Consider the following 17582-nt stretch of genomic DNA (forward strand, 5'->3'; position numbering starts at 1 on the left):
ATCTGATTAAATAAATCTTCAGGTAAAGTCTGGAACTCTTATATTTTAATAAGCTTGCCAAATGCTTTTGAGGCAAGAATTGGGTCCCTGGACCAACTTTAGAAAGCCTAGCCTCCCAAAAAGGGAAAAAACACTTAGGCTAGAATATACAAAGTCAAACTGCAACCACACCGGTGTCACATTCCAAAAGCTGACATTCACGTTTTCAAAACACTTGTTTACAAGCACTTGTACATGAGGTTAAACCTAATTGACCGTTCATGTTCCCAAAACGGCAGTAATTGCTTAGAAAAAAAACCCTCAAATTTTACGGGAAAGAGAAAAGTTGTCAATACTACTCATTTACATACAGCATTTCCAAGGATGGTGAAGATACAGAGCTCTTTCAATTAAGGCAAACTTGTAGCTCAGAGCACTAGGTAATTCACTGAATAGAAGACATTCTCGTAATCCCAAATATTTCCTATGATTTCAGGCTTTTTCAAAAGTCCTCTGTGAATTTTGAGGTGCCTGAATTACTCTCTTTGAGGATCTTTGATAATTTTTTTTTGGTTTTCTAAAAAATATTGTTAAAATACTACACATTTTACCTTCAGAAAAAGGAAGAGAGAGACACATAGAGATGGACCAAGCCGGGACTGTTGGTCACTCTGATCACCATTCTACCTTTGCTCTCAGCCTTTTTTTGATTAACCTTGGGCAAATTATTTAATTTTGCTGTGCCTCAATTTCCTCACCCAAAAATGAAACATGATAATAGCTTATTCCAAGATAATTCTAAGATAAACATTTTAGATAAATGTCTAAGATAAACATTTTCCCCCAATTTTAAAATCTCTGACGTCAAAGTGTATTTCACTATGATGATGAGAAAACATTGTATCTTAGATTAGTAGCATTTTTCTTAGTGGTACATAAATAATGGGTTGTTTAATAATGATGGTAGCTTAAACTAGATGAAATATAATAATAGCTCTATCCTAGGATTTTTTTGGGGGGTAACTGAGTCAAGAAACAAAATGCTTAGAAACTATGACTAACTGATATTATTTACTTAATAAATTAATCTATTAGTATTCTAATCTGTGAATGGATTATAAATTAACTAGTGTCTCCTTGTTGAAACTTTAAATTGTCTCCAATATCCCTACATCATGTACTGCATTGAATGTAAACCCTTACATGTATCTCTAATCATAGAAGTGGAATTACTAGGTTAACAAGCATGAATATATTGAAGGGATGAACTTATAATAATGGAAGTCAGTCAAACCTGGGTTAGAGTTACTACTTGTAACCTTGGTCATTTTACTTAATCTTTTCACATCTGTTTTAGCATCCATAAAACAAGGATAATAATAACATCCAGAGGCATATTATAAGGTTTAAAAAAGATGATGCAATTAGACACAATACAGCACAGGCTCATAGAGAATTCCAAATCAGCATAAACTATTTTCATTAGGGCCTTGGGCCACCAGTAGCACTGTATGGCCTCATGCTGGCTTTGGAGGAGCACTACTGCGAGTTTTCAACAGTGTCCCCCCGTGTGGCCGTAATTGAAACAGCAGCAGCAGAAAATAGTGTGGAGTCAGAAATGATCAGTTTCATCAGGACTTCTGGAGGTGGTGACAGGACTATTTGGAAGGCAGAAGACTGAGCCTAGGACTCATGTGTGATCTGAGACAGACAGACTCAGGAAATAATAAATGTTGCCGATCTGGGTATGAGGGTCTAAAGCGATTGCTTTAAAATACTGAAAGATGATCTCATTTAGATCTCATAGATTATATGAACTGGTGAAGAGTTCAACATCATTTCTATGGATACGCATGGGAACAGCTTATCTCTCTGCATAATATAACCATGAAAAATCACTTTGGCAACTTTATTTGGGCTATATAAATCCTGGCAAACTCTAAGAATTTTAGTGAATGGTTGGGATTGGCATGCTGATGCCCAACCTATTATTTATGAAAGGCCTCTTGGCTTGAACTTCTGGAAAAATGGGATGCTTAGAGATTAGAAAGACAACCAGAATTGATAATATAATGAGCATATTGAATATGTTCAATAGCTAGCTCATCAGGTGATGAAATTACATGTTTCATGAATTTTATTTCAGAGAATATCATGTCAATCTTAATTCTATGGAATTAAGTTTCAGTTAATTAAGTTTCTATAATTTACTCCGAAGGATCAAGCAAAACAAACATGATTTTAAAATACACTTCTACTATCTTAAGTATATGAATGTCTGGAGTATAGAGCTATATCTAAGAGTTTTGAAAAATTACTATCAGCAGCAAGTCCACAAAACCTGTAAGATATGGATGTGGATGGTCAGTTTGAATTATAATAAAACTAGAAAATATAATTATAAAGGTTTATATGATTTTTAAGTTTAGTTTGTATTTAGGAATTTATATAATCACTCAATAAAGTTAGATTGAGGACCTAATGTGTTTAAAGGTACTTCTTTTTCCCCCCCCTAAATATGCATGGTACAAAATTTAAAAGGGGCAAAAATGTAGATGATGAAAAGTAAGTCTCCCTGGCTCTCCTGATAATTAGATATTCAATTTCTCTCCTTAGAAGCAAATGGAAGATCTGAAGGCACTTTTAATTAAGAAGTTTTTTAAATCTTTAAAATAAAATTCAGAATTACAACATTTTAAATATTTAAAAATTTAAAGGAACAAAAGGTATAAATAATCCCCTTCTCACACTTGATTCCATCTGCAAAGTCAATCAAAACGACTAGCTTTTTGTGTATCCTTCCAGAAATAGTTTGTACACATACAAGCCAAGTGTGTGTGTGTGTATGTGTGTAGTGTCCTACCCTTTGCTTTACTTAGCAATTTTCACAATGTATCTTGAAGATAATTTCAGATCAGTAAATAAAGTTCCTCTTCATTCATTTAGGGTTGTATATTAGGGTTGTTATCTCTCGATATAAAGCAGCTGCAATATCAAGCAAGTATATACATTTATTTATAAAAGTAGAATTGTTAGATCAAAGGTTTCATGCATTTGCAATTTTTTTGTTTTAAGATTTTATTTATGTATTTGACAGAGAGAGAGAGAGAGAGAGAGAGAGTGCACAAGCAGGGGGAGCAGAAGGCAGAGGGAGAGGGAGAAGCAGATTCCCTGCTGAGCAAGGAGCCAGACATGGGGCTCAACCCCAGGGCTCTGGGATCATGACCTGAGCCAAAGGCAGATGCTTCACGGACTGAGCCACCCACGTGCCCCTACATTTGCAATTCTAATAAATATTGCCAAACAATCTGAAGGACACTTTTAAAAAGTTGTTCTTTAAGTAGCCCAAAGAAACTCAGATATAGTTACATTTAAGTTTTCATTGCAAATCCTGGTTTCATATAACAGAAGGGTAACTGTAGTCTAATCTCTGTCCAGACTACCTTATTTCCAAATTGGTAGAATATAAATAAATTCTTTGTTTTGTTTTTAATTTTTTTTAATTCTTTGTTTTAAAACATATGAAATTATTTAAAAATCTTTTTTCTTTAAGGGAGCAAGTTGAAGAAAAGGATAATCAGATTGATTGAAAGGGAAAGCGACAGGCAATCTTATGAATATATGTCCTATGCTAGCACAAGTATGCTTCAAATTTTTATGTTCATAATTCAATGAATTGTGAACCTACTCTGTTCTTACTGCTGGAGAAACAGGACGAATAAGTCACACTCCCTAATATCAAATTGCTCACAATCTTGAGTGTGCGTGTATGTGAGGGGGTGTGTTTACCAGTATCATCAGTTATAGTGGCTCCCTCTTTCCCTCTTTGCTGCACCCTACCTTTGGGGGAATATCTACATTAATCTTTACCCCTCTTAGCATTTATCACTAGACCTAAGTAATCTCCTGATTAGTCTATTTTCCTCAGCAGAGAATGGAATCTATGAGGGCAGAATCACTTGCTGTGAGTTTGGTTTTTTTATTTTATTTTTATTTATTTATTTATTTTATTATTTATTTTCTTTTTGACAGCCAGAAAGTATGAGACCTCATGAGCAGGAGGAGGAGGCAGAGGGAGAGGAAGAGAGAATCTCAAGCAGGCTCCTTGCCCAACACAGAGCTGGATGTGAGGCTCCATCTCAGGACCCTGAGATCATGACCTGAGTTGAAATCTAGAGTTGGACGCTTAACCAGCTGAGCCACCCAGGTGACCCAAGAAACTCTTGATATAAGTCTTTTATAACCTTATAGTACTGGCACATAATTTTAAGAGAATAGGTCTTAACTGAATTCTAAGTCTTTATGTTATGATGAAACAGAATATCTGGGGCAGGGCACCTGGGTGGCTGAGTCAATTAAGCGTCTGCCTTCCACTCAGGTCATGATCCCAGGGGCCTGGGATCGAGCCCCATATCAGGCTCCCCGCTCAGCAGGGAATCTGCTTCTCCCTCTCCCTCTGCCTGCCGCTCCCACTGTTTATGCTCTCTCTCTGTCAAATGAATAAATAAAATCCTTTAAAAAAGAAACAGAAGATCCTGTGTTCCTCTTTCTGCAGTTTAGCAGACACAAAGGACAAAAAGCAAGAGTTGAATTCCTTTCCTTAAGGACACCCAGAGCAGGTTCCTGGCAGGGGTGGGAAGAATCCAGCCTCCTGGCTCCCTAATAAGGGCCATTTACTCACAGGAGTCTCCCCTTAATAGATGATGTGATTGCACTAGAAAGCAGTGAAAATGTTCAGTTAGGCCTTCTGAACACCCAGGTATTTAATAAAGGAGCTCAAGAAGTCTGCAGCATTAGAGCTGTACCTCTCAGATGGAAGGGCAGCAATCTCAGGTTTTGGGGGTGGGGTGGGGGGGTTGGGGACAGAGCACAAGAACCATAGACTGCCAATCCAATTTTACTCAGAGATGATTTGAAAGGAAAAGTAAAGTAATTCAACTCTATAGTGAGAAAAGCATTATTTTTCTACTGCTCCAAACATATAAATACTCTAGTAAAGAATGCAAAATTTCCACGATCTTAAAGATAAAAGACACAATTTCACAGAAATTGAAAAAAAAAAAATTGCATTAGTTCATGCGTTTCAGAAGTCCCAGTGCTTCTCAGTTTCCTTTTTTCTGCTAGAAAATTTTTCCCTGGCACCTCTGCTTGCTGAGCTTTTCTTAGCTGATATATTTGTCTTTGAACAAGAAAGTCCTTCTTAGTGACTTTGAAAGGACATTAGTGAGGTAATCACATATTTTGTTATAAAACCTGGATCACTTTTGAGACTGAAAGAGAGTGTTTCAGTAATTACATGGTATCAAACAATATATATGGTCTCTGAGCCCTAAATCACATACATTCACTTTTTTTAAAAAAAAATTTATTTATTTAAGAAAGAGCACAAGTGGAGGGCAGAGGGAGAGGGAGAAGCAGGCTCCCCATTGAGCAGGGAGCTGATGTGGACTTGGTCCCGGGACCCTGAAATCATGGCCTGAGCCGAAGGCAGAGGCTTACCTGACTGAGCCATCCAGGCAACCACATATTCACTTTTTATCAAAGATTAGCTTAATTTACAGTAAGTATTTTCATAACACGTGAAATGTACACACAATTTTTGCTTTTTTCCTATTGGCTTTCCAAGCTGCCTAGGATTCTTTTTTTCCTTTTAATGATGCAACAAATATCTGTTTGTTTTTTAAGATGGCAATGTTAAAAGTCCTTCATTTCTATGTACCTGAGCCTCTGTTTTCCCTCCTCACAGGGAACTGTCGCTGCTGACAGTTTGGAGAGTGTCCTTCCAGACATTTCCAACGCTGTATTTCACAGGATCTCTCAAATGAGAGAAGGATCCCTTGGCTTTGTGGTGTGAAACACACTGAATCTGATTGAGGACTATGATCTGATGTCACAATAATATTGGTAATAATTATAAGTATAAGGCAGGCTTATTAGTTTCCTAGTCATGCTCTTATCAAAATACCACTATCTAGGTGGCTGGAATGACAGAAATGTATTATCTCACATCTGAAGGCTAGAAATCCAAAATCAAGTGTTCCCTCTGAAACCTGTAGGGGAATCCTTCCTTGTCTCTCCCTAGCATCTGTGGTTTGCTGGAGATCCTTGGCATTCTTTGGTTTGCAGTCACGCAACTACAGTCTCTGCCTTGTCAACATATGGCATTCTTTTTCTATGTCTCTATCTTCACATGGCTGTCTTCTTATAAGGACACCAGTTGCATTGGATGAGGGGTCCACGCTACTCCATTATGATGTCATCTTAACTAATTACATCTACAACAACCCTATTTTCAGATAAGGTCATATTCTGAGGTGCAGAGGTCTAGGACTTCAACACATTTTTTTTTGGGGGGGAGGACATAATTCTGTCCTTAACAGTAGATAAACTTTGTAAATAAAGAAGTTAAGGCTACTGTCTGTAACAGATATTCAGTAATACCTGGAAGTTTGGTTCTTTCTTCCCATGTTCCAAAGAATCTAGGGGGGCAATTCTTGATGACATAGAGAAACCTGAATGAACCGACCTCAGCTAACTAGAATCCTCAACTGTTTGACAAAGATGTATTTGCACTTGCCTTTTCAAAAGAGAAGTCATTAACAAGAAAATAATCAGATATCATGAGTATAACTTTTAAAAAATATTTTATTTATTTGAGAGAAAGCAGAGCACGAGAGACACCATAAGTGGAGGGAGAGACAGAGGGAAAAGAAGACTCCCCGCCAAGCAGACAGCCCAATGTGGGGATCCATCTCAGAACCCCAGGATCATGACCTGAGCTAAAGGCAGATGCTTAACTGACTGGGCCACTCTGGCACCCCTCAGGGGTATAATCTTTTTTTTTTTTAAGATTTTATTTATTTATCCACAGAGACAGAGAGAGACACATGCACACACACACACACAGAGGCAGAGGGAGAAGCAGGCCCAATGCAGGGAGCCCGACATGGGACTCGATCCCAGGTCTCCAGGATCACGCCCTGGGCTGAAGGCAGCGCTAAACCTCTGAGCCACCCGGGCTGCCCAAGGGATATAATCTTTTTATTAAATGTTAAGCAGGTACAAAATGGTATTTACAAATTATGTGTGTGGTTAAAAAATTCTAATACAATGAGCACCTGTGGCCCTACCGCACCGGTTTAAAAAATAAAACATTACCATATCTTTGAAGTGTCCTATATGAATTTTTTAATGGTAAAGTTACTATATTGACACATGCTTATTGAAAAAAAATTGTATGTAATTAGAATTCTATGATGTAAAAATTTGAAGTCTTCTCATGCCAGAGGTACCCCCTAGACAAAGTAACTCACTCTTTGTAATAAAGAAAGAGAACTTCATGTCTATACCCTAGTTGATGTAACCTATGATGGATGTTGGAGTTATTTTCATTTTTTGCTTTTACAATTAATGTTGCAGTGAACCTTGTCTAGATACCCTTGCACACTTGTGCAAGTCTATCTATAAGATAAATTCATAGAGTGTTGGGTAAAAGTCACAAATGTGTTTTTTAAACTTACGTGATTTGAGTTGGTTTTCTGATACATCCCATTAAAATGCTTCCAAGTAGAAGAATTGTTCCACCAGTCTTCAGAAAATGAGAACAAGTCAACACTTGAAACCCAAATTTAATATTGTAGACTATAACTTATACATAGATGATCTCAGTTCACAAAGGGGATCAGGGAAAGCCCCGTGATATAAAGCCACTTGTTGGAATTTGGAAGTTCCTGGTGCGAGTACTTTACTATTATGATTAACAGTGAATCATTCATTTAACAAACATACCACCTGCTTACATCATCTCCATATAGTCCATATTCTTAAGTCTAATCTCTTTACTTGGGAGCTAGACTGTGTCCTCTTGCAAAAACTGCTAAAGGACATAGCTCAGCAATTTTCTCTTCTGTCTCCCATAAAACCTTCTTTGTATCTCTACTGGGATTGTTTGGGTCAACCTACAAGTATGCTATTTCTCCATACCTCATTTCTGTATTCACCTTCATAGTAAGATCCCTGAAATAATTTTCAGTACTGTCGGTTTTAATTTGCTCCTCTCATTCATACTTGCACCCATTCCAATTGGGTTTTCATATCCATCGTCCATTAAAACTGCTTTTACCAAGAATATTAGTAACCTCCATATTGCTTGCAAAATCTTCCTCTTTTGTACTCATCACCACAATTCCATATTTTAATTATATTTCTTTATTGAATATCTCTCCCTACTAAAAGATGAGCTCCATAAGGGCAGAGATTTTATCTGCTTTATTTTTTTTTTCAATTTGTCTCCAGCATGTAGAACATTGCCCATAGTAATAAATCAATAATACTCGCCCAACAAATATATACATATATTTATTTGAGCTTATGCTGTACGTGAGGAAAGACAGTAAGCAAAACAAGCATATAAACATATATAGTCAGATGGTAAAATATGCTATCAAGAAAGAGCAGGTTAGGAGAATGGGGAATACTATGCCATTCTTGGGGGGTAAAAGCATTGCTCTTTTATAAGATGATCAGAAGCTGCTTCTCTAATGAGGCAACATGTGAACAGAGAACTGAAGGAAGTAAGGGAGTAAGTCATATGGAAGAAGAACAACCTAAGAATAGAATGCAGAAAGTGCTAATGTCCTGAGGTGCAAATTTTCTTGGATTGCTGAGAAATATCAAGGAAACTAGCATAGGAAGAGCAGAGTAGATGAAACAGAGAGTCCCAGGATATGTGCTCTAGAAGAATTGGGAGGCTTGGTTAGATCAGATCTTGTGAGATTTTAGCATTTACTCTGGAGTGGGAAAGAAATCCCTGGACGGTTTTGAAAAGAGGAATGGCACAATACAACACTGTAGCCTGCAGGCTGAGAAAAGACTATATGGAGCCTGGTAGAAAGAGGCAAACCAGTTAAGAGGTTAGAGCAAAAATATAGGTAAGCTGAATGCAGCAACGTGTAAAAAGGATTATATACCATGACCAATTGGATTATTGCAAGAATAACAAGATTGGTTTAACACCTGAATATTAATTAATGTAATATACCATATTAAAAGAATGAAAGACAAGAGCATAAGGTCGTCTTGATGGATGTAGGAAAAAACAAAACAAGACAATCCAACACCCTTTTATAATGAAAACGCTTAACAAACAGAAAGGGAAGGGAACTTCTTCAACCTAGTAAGGGTATCTACAAAACACCCACAGCTAACATCATAAACCATGAAGAAGACTGGATGCTTTTCCACTAAGAACAGTAACAATACAGGATGTGTATTCTCATCACCTCTATTCAACACTGTACTGGAGATTCTAGGCAGAGTAATCAGGCTTAGAAAATCTAATTAGATTTAGAAAAATCTAATGCAGCTACAGGAAAAACTATTAGAATAATAAAAGTGAGTTATCAAGGTTACTGGATACACTATCGACATACAAAAATCAACTGTGTATCTATTGCAATGAACATTTTATTGAATGTTCTGTCTTCTTGCAATGAATAATCCATAAACAAAATTAAGAAAACAATTTCATTTATAGTAGCTTCATAATAAAATACTTAAAAATAAATTTAGGGATCCCTGGGTGGCGCAGCGGTTTGGCACCTGCCTTTGGCCCAGGGCACGATCCTGGAGACCCGGGATCGAATCCCATATCAGGCTCCCGGTGCATGAAGCCTGCTTCTCCCTCCGCCTGTGCCTCTGCCTCTCTCTCTCTCTCTGTGACTATCATAAATAAATAAAAATTAAAAAAAAATAAATTTAATAAGTGTAAGACTCATATGTTGAAAAGTGGAAAACATTGGTGAAGGAAATTAAAGAAGACCTAAATAAATGAAAGGGGCTTCCATGTTCATTTTTTAGATTTAATGTTCTTAAGATGACAATACTCCTGAAATTGATCTACAGATTCAACATAATTCCTACCAAAACCTTAGCTGCCTTTCTGTCAGCAACTGAGAAGCTGATAGTAAGTTCATATGAAAGTTTAGAAATCTGAAATAGCCAAAACAATCTTGGAAAAGAATAACAAGGTTGGAAAACTTGTACTTCCCGATTTTAAGAAATTACTAGAAAGCTACATTGATCAAGATAGTGTGGTACTGGTGTAAGGATAAACATATAGATCAATGAAATGGAATTAATTGAGAATCCAGAAATATGCCCAGGTATCTATGACCAACTGACTTTAACAAATATGCCAATACCATTTAATGGGCAAAGCAGAGTCTTTTAAACAAGTAGCACTAGGGCATTTAAGTCTGTGATCAATTTGGATTAAATTTTATATATCATATGAGTAGGCATCCAGTTTCATGGTTTTGCTTGTGGATATTCAATCTGTCCGAGTGCTATTTGTTTAAGGACTCTACTTTGCCCATTATTATAAATAATGCTGCTATGAACATTCACGTATCAGTTTTTGTGTGACATATGTTTTCACTTCTCTTGGGTGTATACCTATGAATGGAAGTCTGGGCCATGTGGTGGCTTTGTGTTAATCTTTCGAGGAAATGTCAGGCTATTTTCCAAACAGCTGCACCACTATAGTGTAAGAAGTTTCCAGTTTCTGCACATTCTTGCCAATACTTGTTATTTTCTGTTTTCATTTAATACCACAGTAATGCGTATGAGTAGTATCTCACTTTTGATTTGCATTTGATGAATTCTGAGCTCTCTTCATGTGATTATTGGCCATTTGCATATATAAAGAAATATCTATTCAGATCCTTCACCCATTTTTTTATAAAGTATTTTTTGAGATTTTATTCATTTATTCATGAGAGACACAGGGAGAGAGGTGGAGACGCAAGCAGAGGGAGAAGAAGGCTCCCTGGGAGGAGTCCAACACGGGACTCAATCCCAGGACCTGGGATCACAACCTGAGCCAAAGGCAGATGCTCAACCACTGAATCACGCAGGCATCCCTCCTTCACCCATTTTTAATTGGATTATTTTTAGTACTCTTTTAAGAGTTCTTTATGTATTCTGGATATATTCTGGATATAAATCCTTATCAGATATACGATTTGCAAACACTTAATCCTATTCTGTGGGTTGAACTTCACTTTTTTTGATGGTGTCCTTTGAAATATAAAGTTAATTTTGATGAAACCTAATTTACGTTTTTCCTTTTGTTGCTTGTTTAGTGTCATATCTAAGAATCATTGCCTTACCTGAGGTTGTGAAGATTTACCCCTCTGTTTGCTTCTAAGATTTTACAATAGCCAAAAGATAGAAACAGCAGAAATGGATAACCATATGTGGCATATGGTTATATGACAAGAATAAGAATAAGACAACAGGCCCAAAACAGAGTCACTTGTATAAGCCCTATGTACCCAAACCAAGACTTAATCAGTTTCAACTCTCCCGGAAACGGAATCTTAAGCCAGTGTATCACGAATCACCTGATCAGCATTACTTAGTTATTTAGCCTCATAGAACTGGGACATCCCCTAGAGGAAAGTAACTTTGCAATAACCATGCACCTTTTGCTTATTTTAACTTCCTTGTTCCTGCTCTCCTCTGCCTATAAAAGCCTCTTCTTGGTTTTTATTTTCAAGTCTTCCCTTCAGGCTCTAAGAGTCCTTTCTATCTGTTAGATTGGATGTTGCCCGCTTTGAATGGATTTTTTTGCTCAAATAATGTCTTAAAAATTTCTAACATGCCTCAATTTATCTTTTGACACCATGTGATGGAATGTTATTTCTGGCCAGAGAAAAGAATGAAGCACTGATAGATGTGACAACAAGGAAGAACCTTGGAAGCATTACCGTAAGTGACTGAAGCCAGTCACAAAAGCCACCTACTGCACGATCCAATTTATATGAAATGTCTAAAATAGGCCACAGCACGGACAAAAAGGAGATACGTGGCTATTTAGGGCTGGGGGAAGTGAGAGCTAGTGGGCAGGAGGTTGCTTTTGGGGGTGATGAAAATATTCTTAAAATGATAATAGAGACGTTGCGCGACGTTGTAAACACCCCACCCAGAAGGGGTGGACTGTGCAGCGCAGGAGCTTCAGCTCAGCTCAATGGCCTTGTTTCATGAAAAAAGGCAAACTCTGTACCAGGTATCCTGGGTTTAACTCCCATCTCTGCCCCTGACTGGCTGTGTAACTTCAGAAATGTTACTTAACTTCCGTATGTCCTCGTCTCCCCATAAATAAATAGAGATAACAGGTGTTCCCATCTCACGGGGCTGCTGTAAGGAGTAAGAGGGACTAGGACACTCCCTACAGGGTCTGTTGTCATTTATTATATTCTAGGTGTAGATTCCCAGGTCAGTGCTGCTTCCTCATGTTCTATTTTCACCACTGCTTGTGGTGGTGGGCTCGTTCTATTGGGGGAGGAGGCTTTTTTTTTTTTTTTTTTTAAGAGAACTGTGGGAGAGAAGAACAGAGATAGGTCTGAAGGAAAGCAAAGGCATTTTCCTCGGGGCAGCTTTCACCTAGTTTGACCCTCGAGGCTTCCCGTTCCTTTCGTCTCAGCGCGCATGCGCGGGAGCCCGTGCCCTTTCGTCCGCCTGCTTCTGCTGCTTTGGCAATGGCGGCCCGCCGCGTGGGGATGTCGGCGCGTTTACTCCTCTGTGCCCAGAGAAGTCAAGTCTTGCGTCCCACCCACAGGCTTCTCAGCTGCCCAGGAACTGTGGCCGCAGACGTTAAGAGAGAAGAGCAGTCTTCCAGGAGTGTGGAGACAGGTGATGGCGCCGCGTTCTCGGTTTGCTCTGTATCCGCGACCCACGGCGGGCGAGGGAAGGGGGAAGAGGCTGGGATCGCGGCGAGCTGGTGGCTTGTGCTGATGGCCGTGGAGCCTTTGGCAGTAGGGTGAGGCAGCGTCCCGCCCTCTGACCTCATCAGGGGAACGCTCATTGCTCGTGGTAGTTGTGTGTGTGTGTGGGGGGGGGAGGTTTCTTCTAGGACGTGTGTGCGCTGTAATGACACTACTTAAATGTTTATGAAGTTCAGGCCAAGAGCACGGCTTGGCTTGCTGATATTTTCTGGTTTGTCAAGCTGACGTTCCCGGTGACAGCAGTGATGCCGCACGTCAGTCCCTTGCTTCAGTTACAAATGCATCGGATTTTACAAGTTGACGGAGGACAGGTACAGCGAAGTGTTCATGAATAACAGTACTCGCGGCTCCCAAATGGAGGCTTCCGCCTTTGGAAATTACTGCCGTTTGCTTTATTCTTTTGGTTATCTTGATGACCTAATAACAGATCTGCGTCCACCGGCTCAGGCTGCTGCCCCGCAGACGGTCTGAATTTATATGCTGCTTTGTGTATCGAGAGGAGCCTGCTGTTCCCGAAACCCGCTAGGGACCCAAGAGCTGCGCGTGTCTTATTTACAGTGTTTAAAACAGTCTAGCAATGAGTGTGTCCACTGTCTCCACCTAACAGGTGCACAAAGAGGCTCAAAGAGCTAAGGTTATGTTGCTGAGTTTATTTAGACCACAGACCAAGTTAAGGAAAATGTTGATTTCTGTCATTTCTTGGGACGGTAGTTTTAAGAGATGAAATTATTCCTGGGAATATTTTTTATAGTAGGCTAAAAAGTAAAACGTTCCCCCCCCCCTAAAATAAATGGTAGGCTTGATCTTCTCATCAGACTGTATAAATAAAGATTCATGTTGACAGGGAGTGAGAATTGTTACCTAATACGATATTTCTTTCATTAACCTCCTGATTGGACTGTATTTGGTAGAAGCTGCTTCTGTTAAAAATTCTCGAGTACCTGAAAATTTGAGTAAGGATTCTGCCAAAGAAGCTGTTGTAATTTAACATCCGTATAGTGGTTTAAATTTGGGAGTTTTTTCTTACGCTCTTTGAGAAATACAACTTTGTAAAGTTGGTATGGCAGGAGTTACTACTGCAGTTTATAGATGAGAAAGCAGGCTAGTCCAAGTGGCTAATTCGAACTTATCTAGTAAGTAGCAAAGGTAAGGGAAAAACCTGATTCCAAGGCTATACTCCTCATTTCATACAGTTTTGTTGTTTTTCTTAGGAAATATGTTTCATTTCATATCATAACTGGCTAAGTATTCAGACACTCTTGTGGTGCCTAACAAAATCTTTGTCCGAATTTCTTTTTTCCTTTTTAAAAAGAGAAGAAGGTAACTGCACCTTATAGTCAGTGGCATAACATTTTGTAATTGGAAAGAACTTGAGAAATTTTCAATTGAGGTTTCCACTTAGTGTGAAAACTTGTTGGAGAACATTTCCAGTAATATTTTCTAGTAACAAGAAGCACACTATTTCACAAATCAGCCAATTCCATTTTTTGGTGCAGGCTCTAATGGTTGGAAAATGTTTGTAATGAGCTAAAATGAGCTTAGTTTTGACACAGCTTTCATTTCAGTAGTAGAAAAGAACCTTGATTCTAAGAGTAAGAATATACAGTATATTATTCAGGAATCTTTTGCGTGCAGGTGACAGAATTAGCTTGGATTAGCTTAAGTATGGGGGGAGGATATACCAACTCCACTCATTTAACCAAACTCCAGAGAGAGTTTAAGGTCAGCTGGATGGATATGGCCAATGTGCGATATTTTCCTCAGCTGTTGTTTGGTGGCCTCCTTATCTCACATGTACATGAAGGCCTGGCCGCCAGCAGCTTCCTGTTTACTTGCTTGTAGCCTTCTCCAGAAGGGAGAATAAAATATAATCTTTTACCTGAATTTGAAGAGTTCTAAGAAAGAGCTTTTGATTTATCACAAACTGCCCCATCTCCACCACCCCCCACCTTTTGGACCTAGAGGAGCTATCCAAAATAGTATGATAATGTTAGCCGCATCTAATGGGCTGAGGGTCAGTGCTAGAGGTAGGATACCCCTGCAACTTCACAGAGCAGTTTTCTACAAGCAGGGATATGCTGTTGCTAGAACAAAAGGGACAGATTAATTCTGTAAGAGGCTATCTAGACTATTGGAAAAAACTGGTGTAGTGTTTTCACCAATTATGAGACCCACGCTTTCAAAGATTATTGTGGGATTCGAAATAGAGTGTATACGTGAAGGTACTTGGAAAACTGAAGTCCTGCATGAGTGGAGGGTTCACTGTTATATTTGAAGACAGCATTTGGGTTCTCATTAGTTTATTTCCAGGCTGTAAATCCTACTTTATCTACAGTAATTCTCTGTCAGTTTCTAGACATCTTACTACTCCTCTCCAGGTGTTCTGGTTCTTTAGTGTGTTTATTCTCTCCCTATCCACAATGCAGAAGTTAAGACACGTCTTTGACTGATTTTGAGCTTTGATCAGATTGAACTTCTTCCCGGCCTCTTATATGCAACTACTACTAGGTTAATTTTCTCCCCCATTGTGTCATTGTATCTTTATGTTGTTTTTAATAAAAAATGTAGACCTGTATTAACTCTTATTTTTTGTGTTAAGTTTATGGTCACCAGGTTATGTCATAAAGACCATAAATTGAGTCTGTCATAATATATTAGCACTTACTACTTTTTACTCTCAACTTTGTGTCATTTGTAGATTTGATAAGCCTTTTGTGAGATAATAAACTACCTGAACTTTTTGTCCCTTCCTTTACAACTTTGTCTTGTCCCCATCACTCCTGCCTACTGTTCGGGGCCAGAGAGCTGTCAATGCTTTGGGTTCTACCTCTCCACCTTCTCAAGCACATTTCTTCATCTTTTATCGAACTTCTCTAAATTCAGTCTCTTCTCTTCCCTAGTGATTAGCTGCAGGGATATACTTGCAAAAGTGCAAACACTGTATGCAAGTGATACTGCAGTATTATTTGTAATAGCGAAGAAAGGAAAGCCATCTCGATACTCATCAGCAGAGGATTGGCTAAACTATGATAAATTAACAATATACTACATTACATTTAAAAAATGAGGGAAATATACAGACACAGATATCCCCAATGTATTAAGTTTTTAGAAGCATATTGTAAAACGGAACGTATAGTATAATTTTGGTAATTTTTAATTGTGTAGAAAACGTTTATCTGTGGAGAAATACAAATGTATATGTTTACATATGCCTTAAAAATATCTGGAAATATAAGTACCAAACTTAATGGTTGGATGTAATTAGGGGCAGAGAATTGGGGAAAGATTTATACTTTTATTTAATAAAATTTAACAATTTGACTTTACTTTTACAATAAGCACTTGGACATCAGTAAAAACCAGAGACAAGAATATGTAGGTGGTAATTACATAGGGAAAAGTGGTTGAAGTAGTCCAGGCAGAGCCTGTATCAGAAAAAAAAAAAAAAAAAAGAAGGAACTAGGGACTAATTGGAAGGACTGTTAGTAGACTGAGATCAAAGTGAATAAGAGGAGTCCCTATCTTCAGTATGGAAGATGGATTTCCTTCCATATTATTAAGTAAATACAACACCACGAATTACTTTCTTTCACAGATGTTGAAGGAAGGTAATACAGAGGTGGAGAAGGTCATGGGAAGTCAGAAGTCTTCACAGACCGGGGGACGGTGACTGGGAGTTTTCCAGGCAGAAAATGAGGAGGTGGGCGTTCCACTCAGAGACAGGAAGGCTTGAAAAGTTCATACTACAGTATGTGGTAGTATTGTATGTGGAGTACCTTAAGTGAACAACTGCAAAAGGAAGAAATGGTAGAAATTGACACTGAAGAGGAAGTGGGACAAGATGCCAGTAACTGTACCCACACTGTCGAATATAGACTTGATTTTGGATGCAGTAGGGAAGCTCCTGAAGGGTTTGAAGCAGTGAGGTCAAAGACTTTTTAAAAAGGTTAATTTACAAAGATCGCTTTGGCAGCAAAGAGTGGCCTGAGAAGACGACTAGTGTAAGACCAGTTTAGGGATCAAGCCTTGAAATAGGAGATTGATGTTAAAGAGTTGGCATTCAGAATGGAGACGTAGACCCCTATTTAAGAGATGTGTTTTCAGCATCTGGTACAGTGAATGTAGGAAAGGTGTTCAGTATCTGTTTGATCACTTATTGGGAACGTGTACTCTGTCTGGAGGCAGAGTTCTGTGGTGTGCCATCAGAGACTGCCTCCAGGCCTGTGCTAAAGAGCAGAGTTTACGATTCAGCAAGCCGTTAACTAGCATTAATGCACATTTGTCTGTCTGGTCTGTGAGGATGTCTTGGAGTTTGCTGAAATTAAGGTGTAGTGTGTTTGTAGTATTCTTGATCCATCAGTTATAAAATAAAGAAGAGGAGTCTAAAAGCATCTGCCAATTTCCATATATATCAGTTCTACTTTCTGTACTATTTAACTTCTTTGGAATTTCTTTAGGGCATTGATAATCAGACTTGGTGGTTTATAATTTCTAGAATCTACCATTTCAGACTTCTAAAAGAATCATTTTTAAGCCACCCACCTAGAAGTTAAATATCTAGAGAAAAAAAAAATGAGTTGGTAAAATTCAGTATTTGGCTTGAATATGCTCTTAAGAATTTGAATGATTTTCCTTTTCCTTATACTTAGTTGTTCTTTCCTTTGTGGTCAATTATTAATATCTAATTCTTGACAGTCACAGCTCTTGTCTTCATTTCCTGTGATTGTAAAACCCCCAGCCCCTGAAGTGGTTTTTAATGAGAAAAGAAATAACCCTGTATTTCATTAGTAAAATTATCATGAACTTTTTATG

At 38.3% G+C, this 17582-nt stretch overlaps 1 protein-coding gene across 1 annotated transcript in view; it reads left to right on the forward strand.

Moving 5' to 3' along the window:
- The first annotated feature begins 12456 nt into the window (after nt 1–12456).
- MTPAP (mitochondrial poly(A) polymerase) overlaps nt 12457–17582 on the forward strand; it is a 29543-nt gene continuing 24417 nt past the window's right edge. The window contains exon 1 of the mRNA XM_026000871.2: nt 12457–12675. Coding sequence (XP_025856656.1) covers nt 12522–12675 — 154 coding nt within the window. The 5' untranslated portion in view covers nt 12457–12521. The remainder of the gene's footprint in view (nt 12676–17582) is intronic.

The sequence above is a fragment of the Vulpes vulpes genome, chromosome 2 (assembly GCF_048418805.1).
Source record: "Vulpes vulpes isolate BD-2025 chromosome 2, VulVul3, whole genome shotgun sequence".
Taxonomy (NCBI): domain Eukaryota; kingdom Metazoa; phylum Chordata; class Mammalia; order Carnivora; family Canidae; genus Vulpes; species Vulpes vulpes.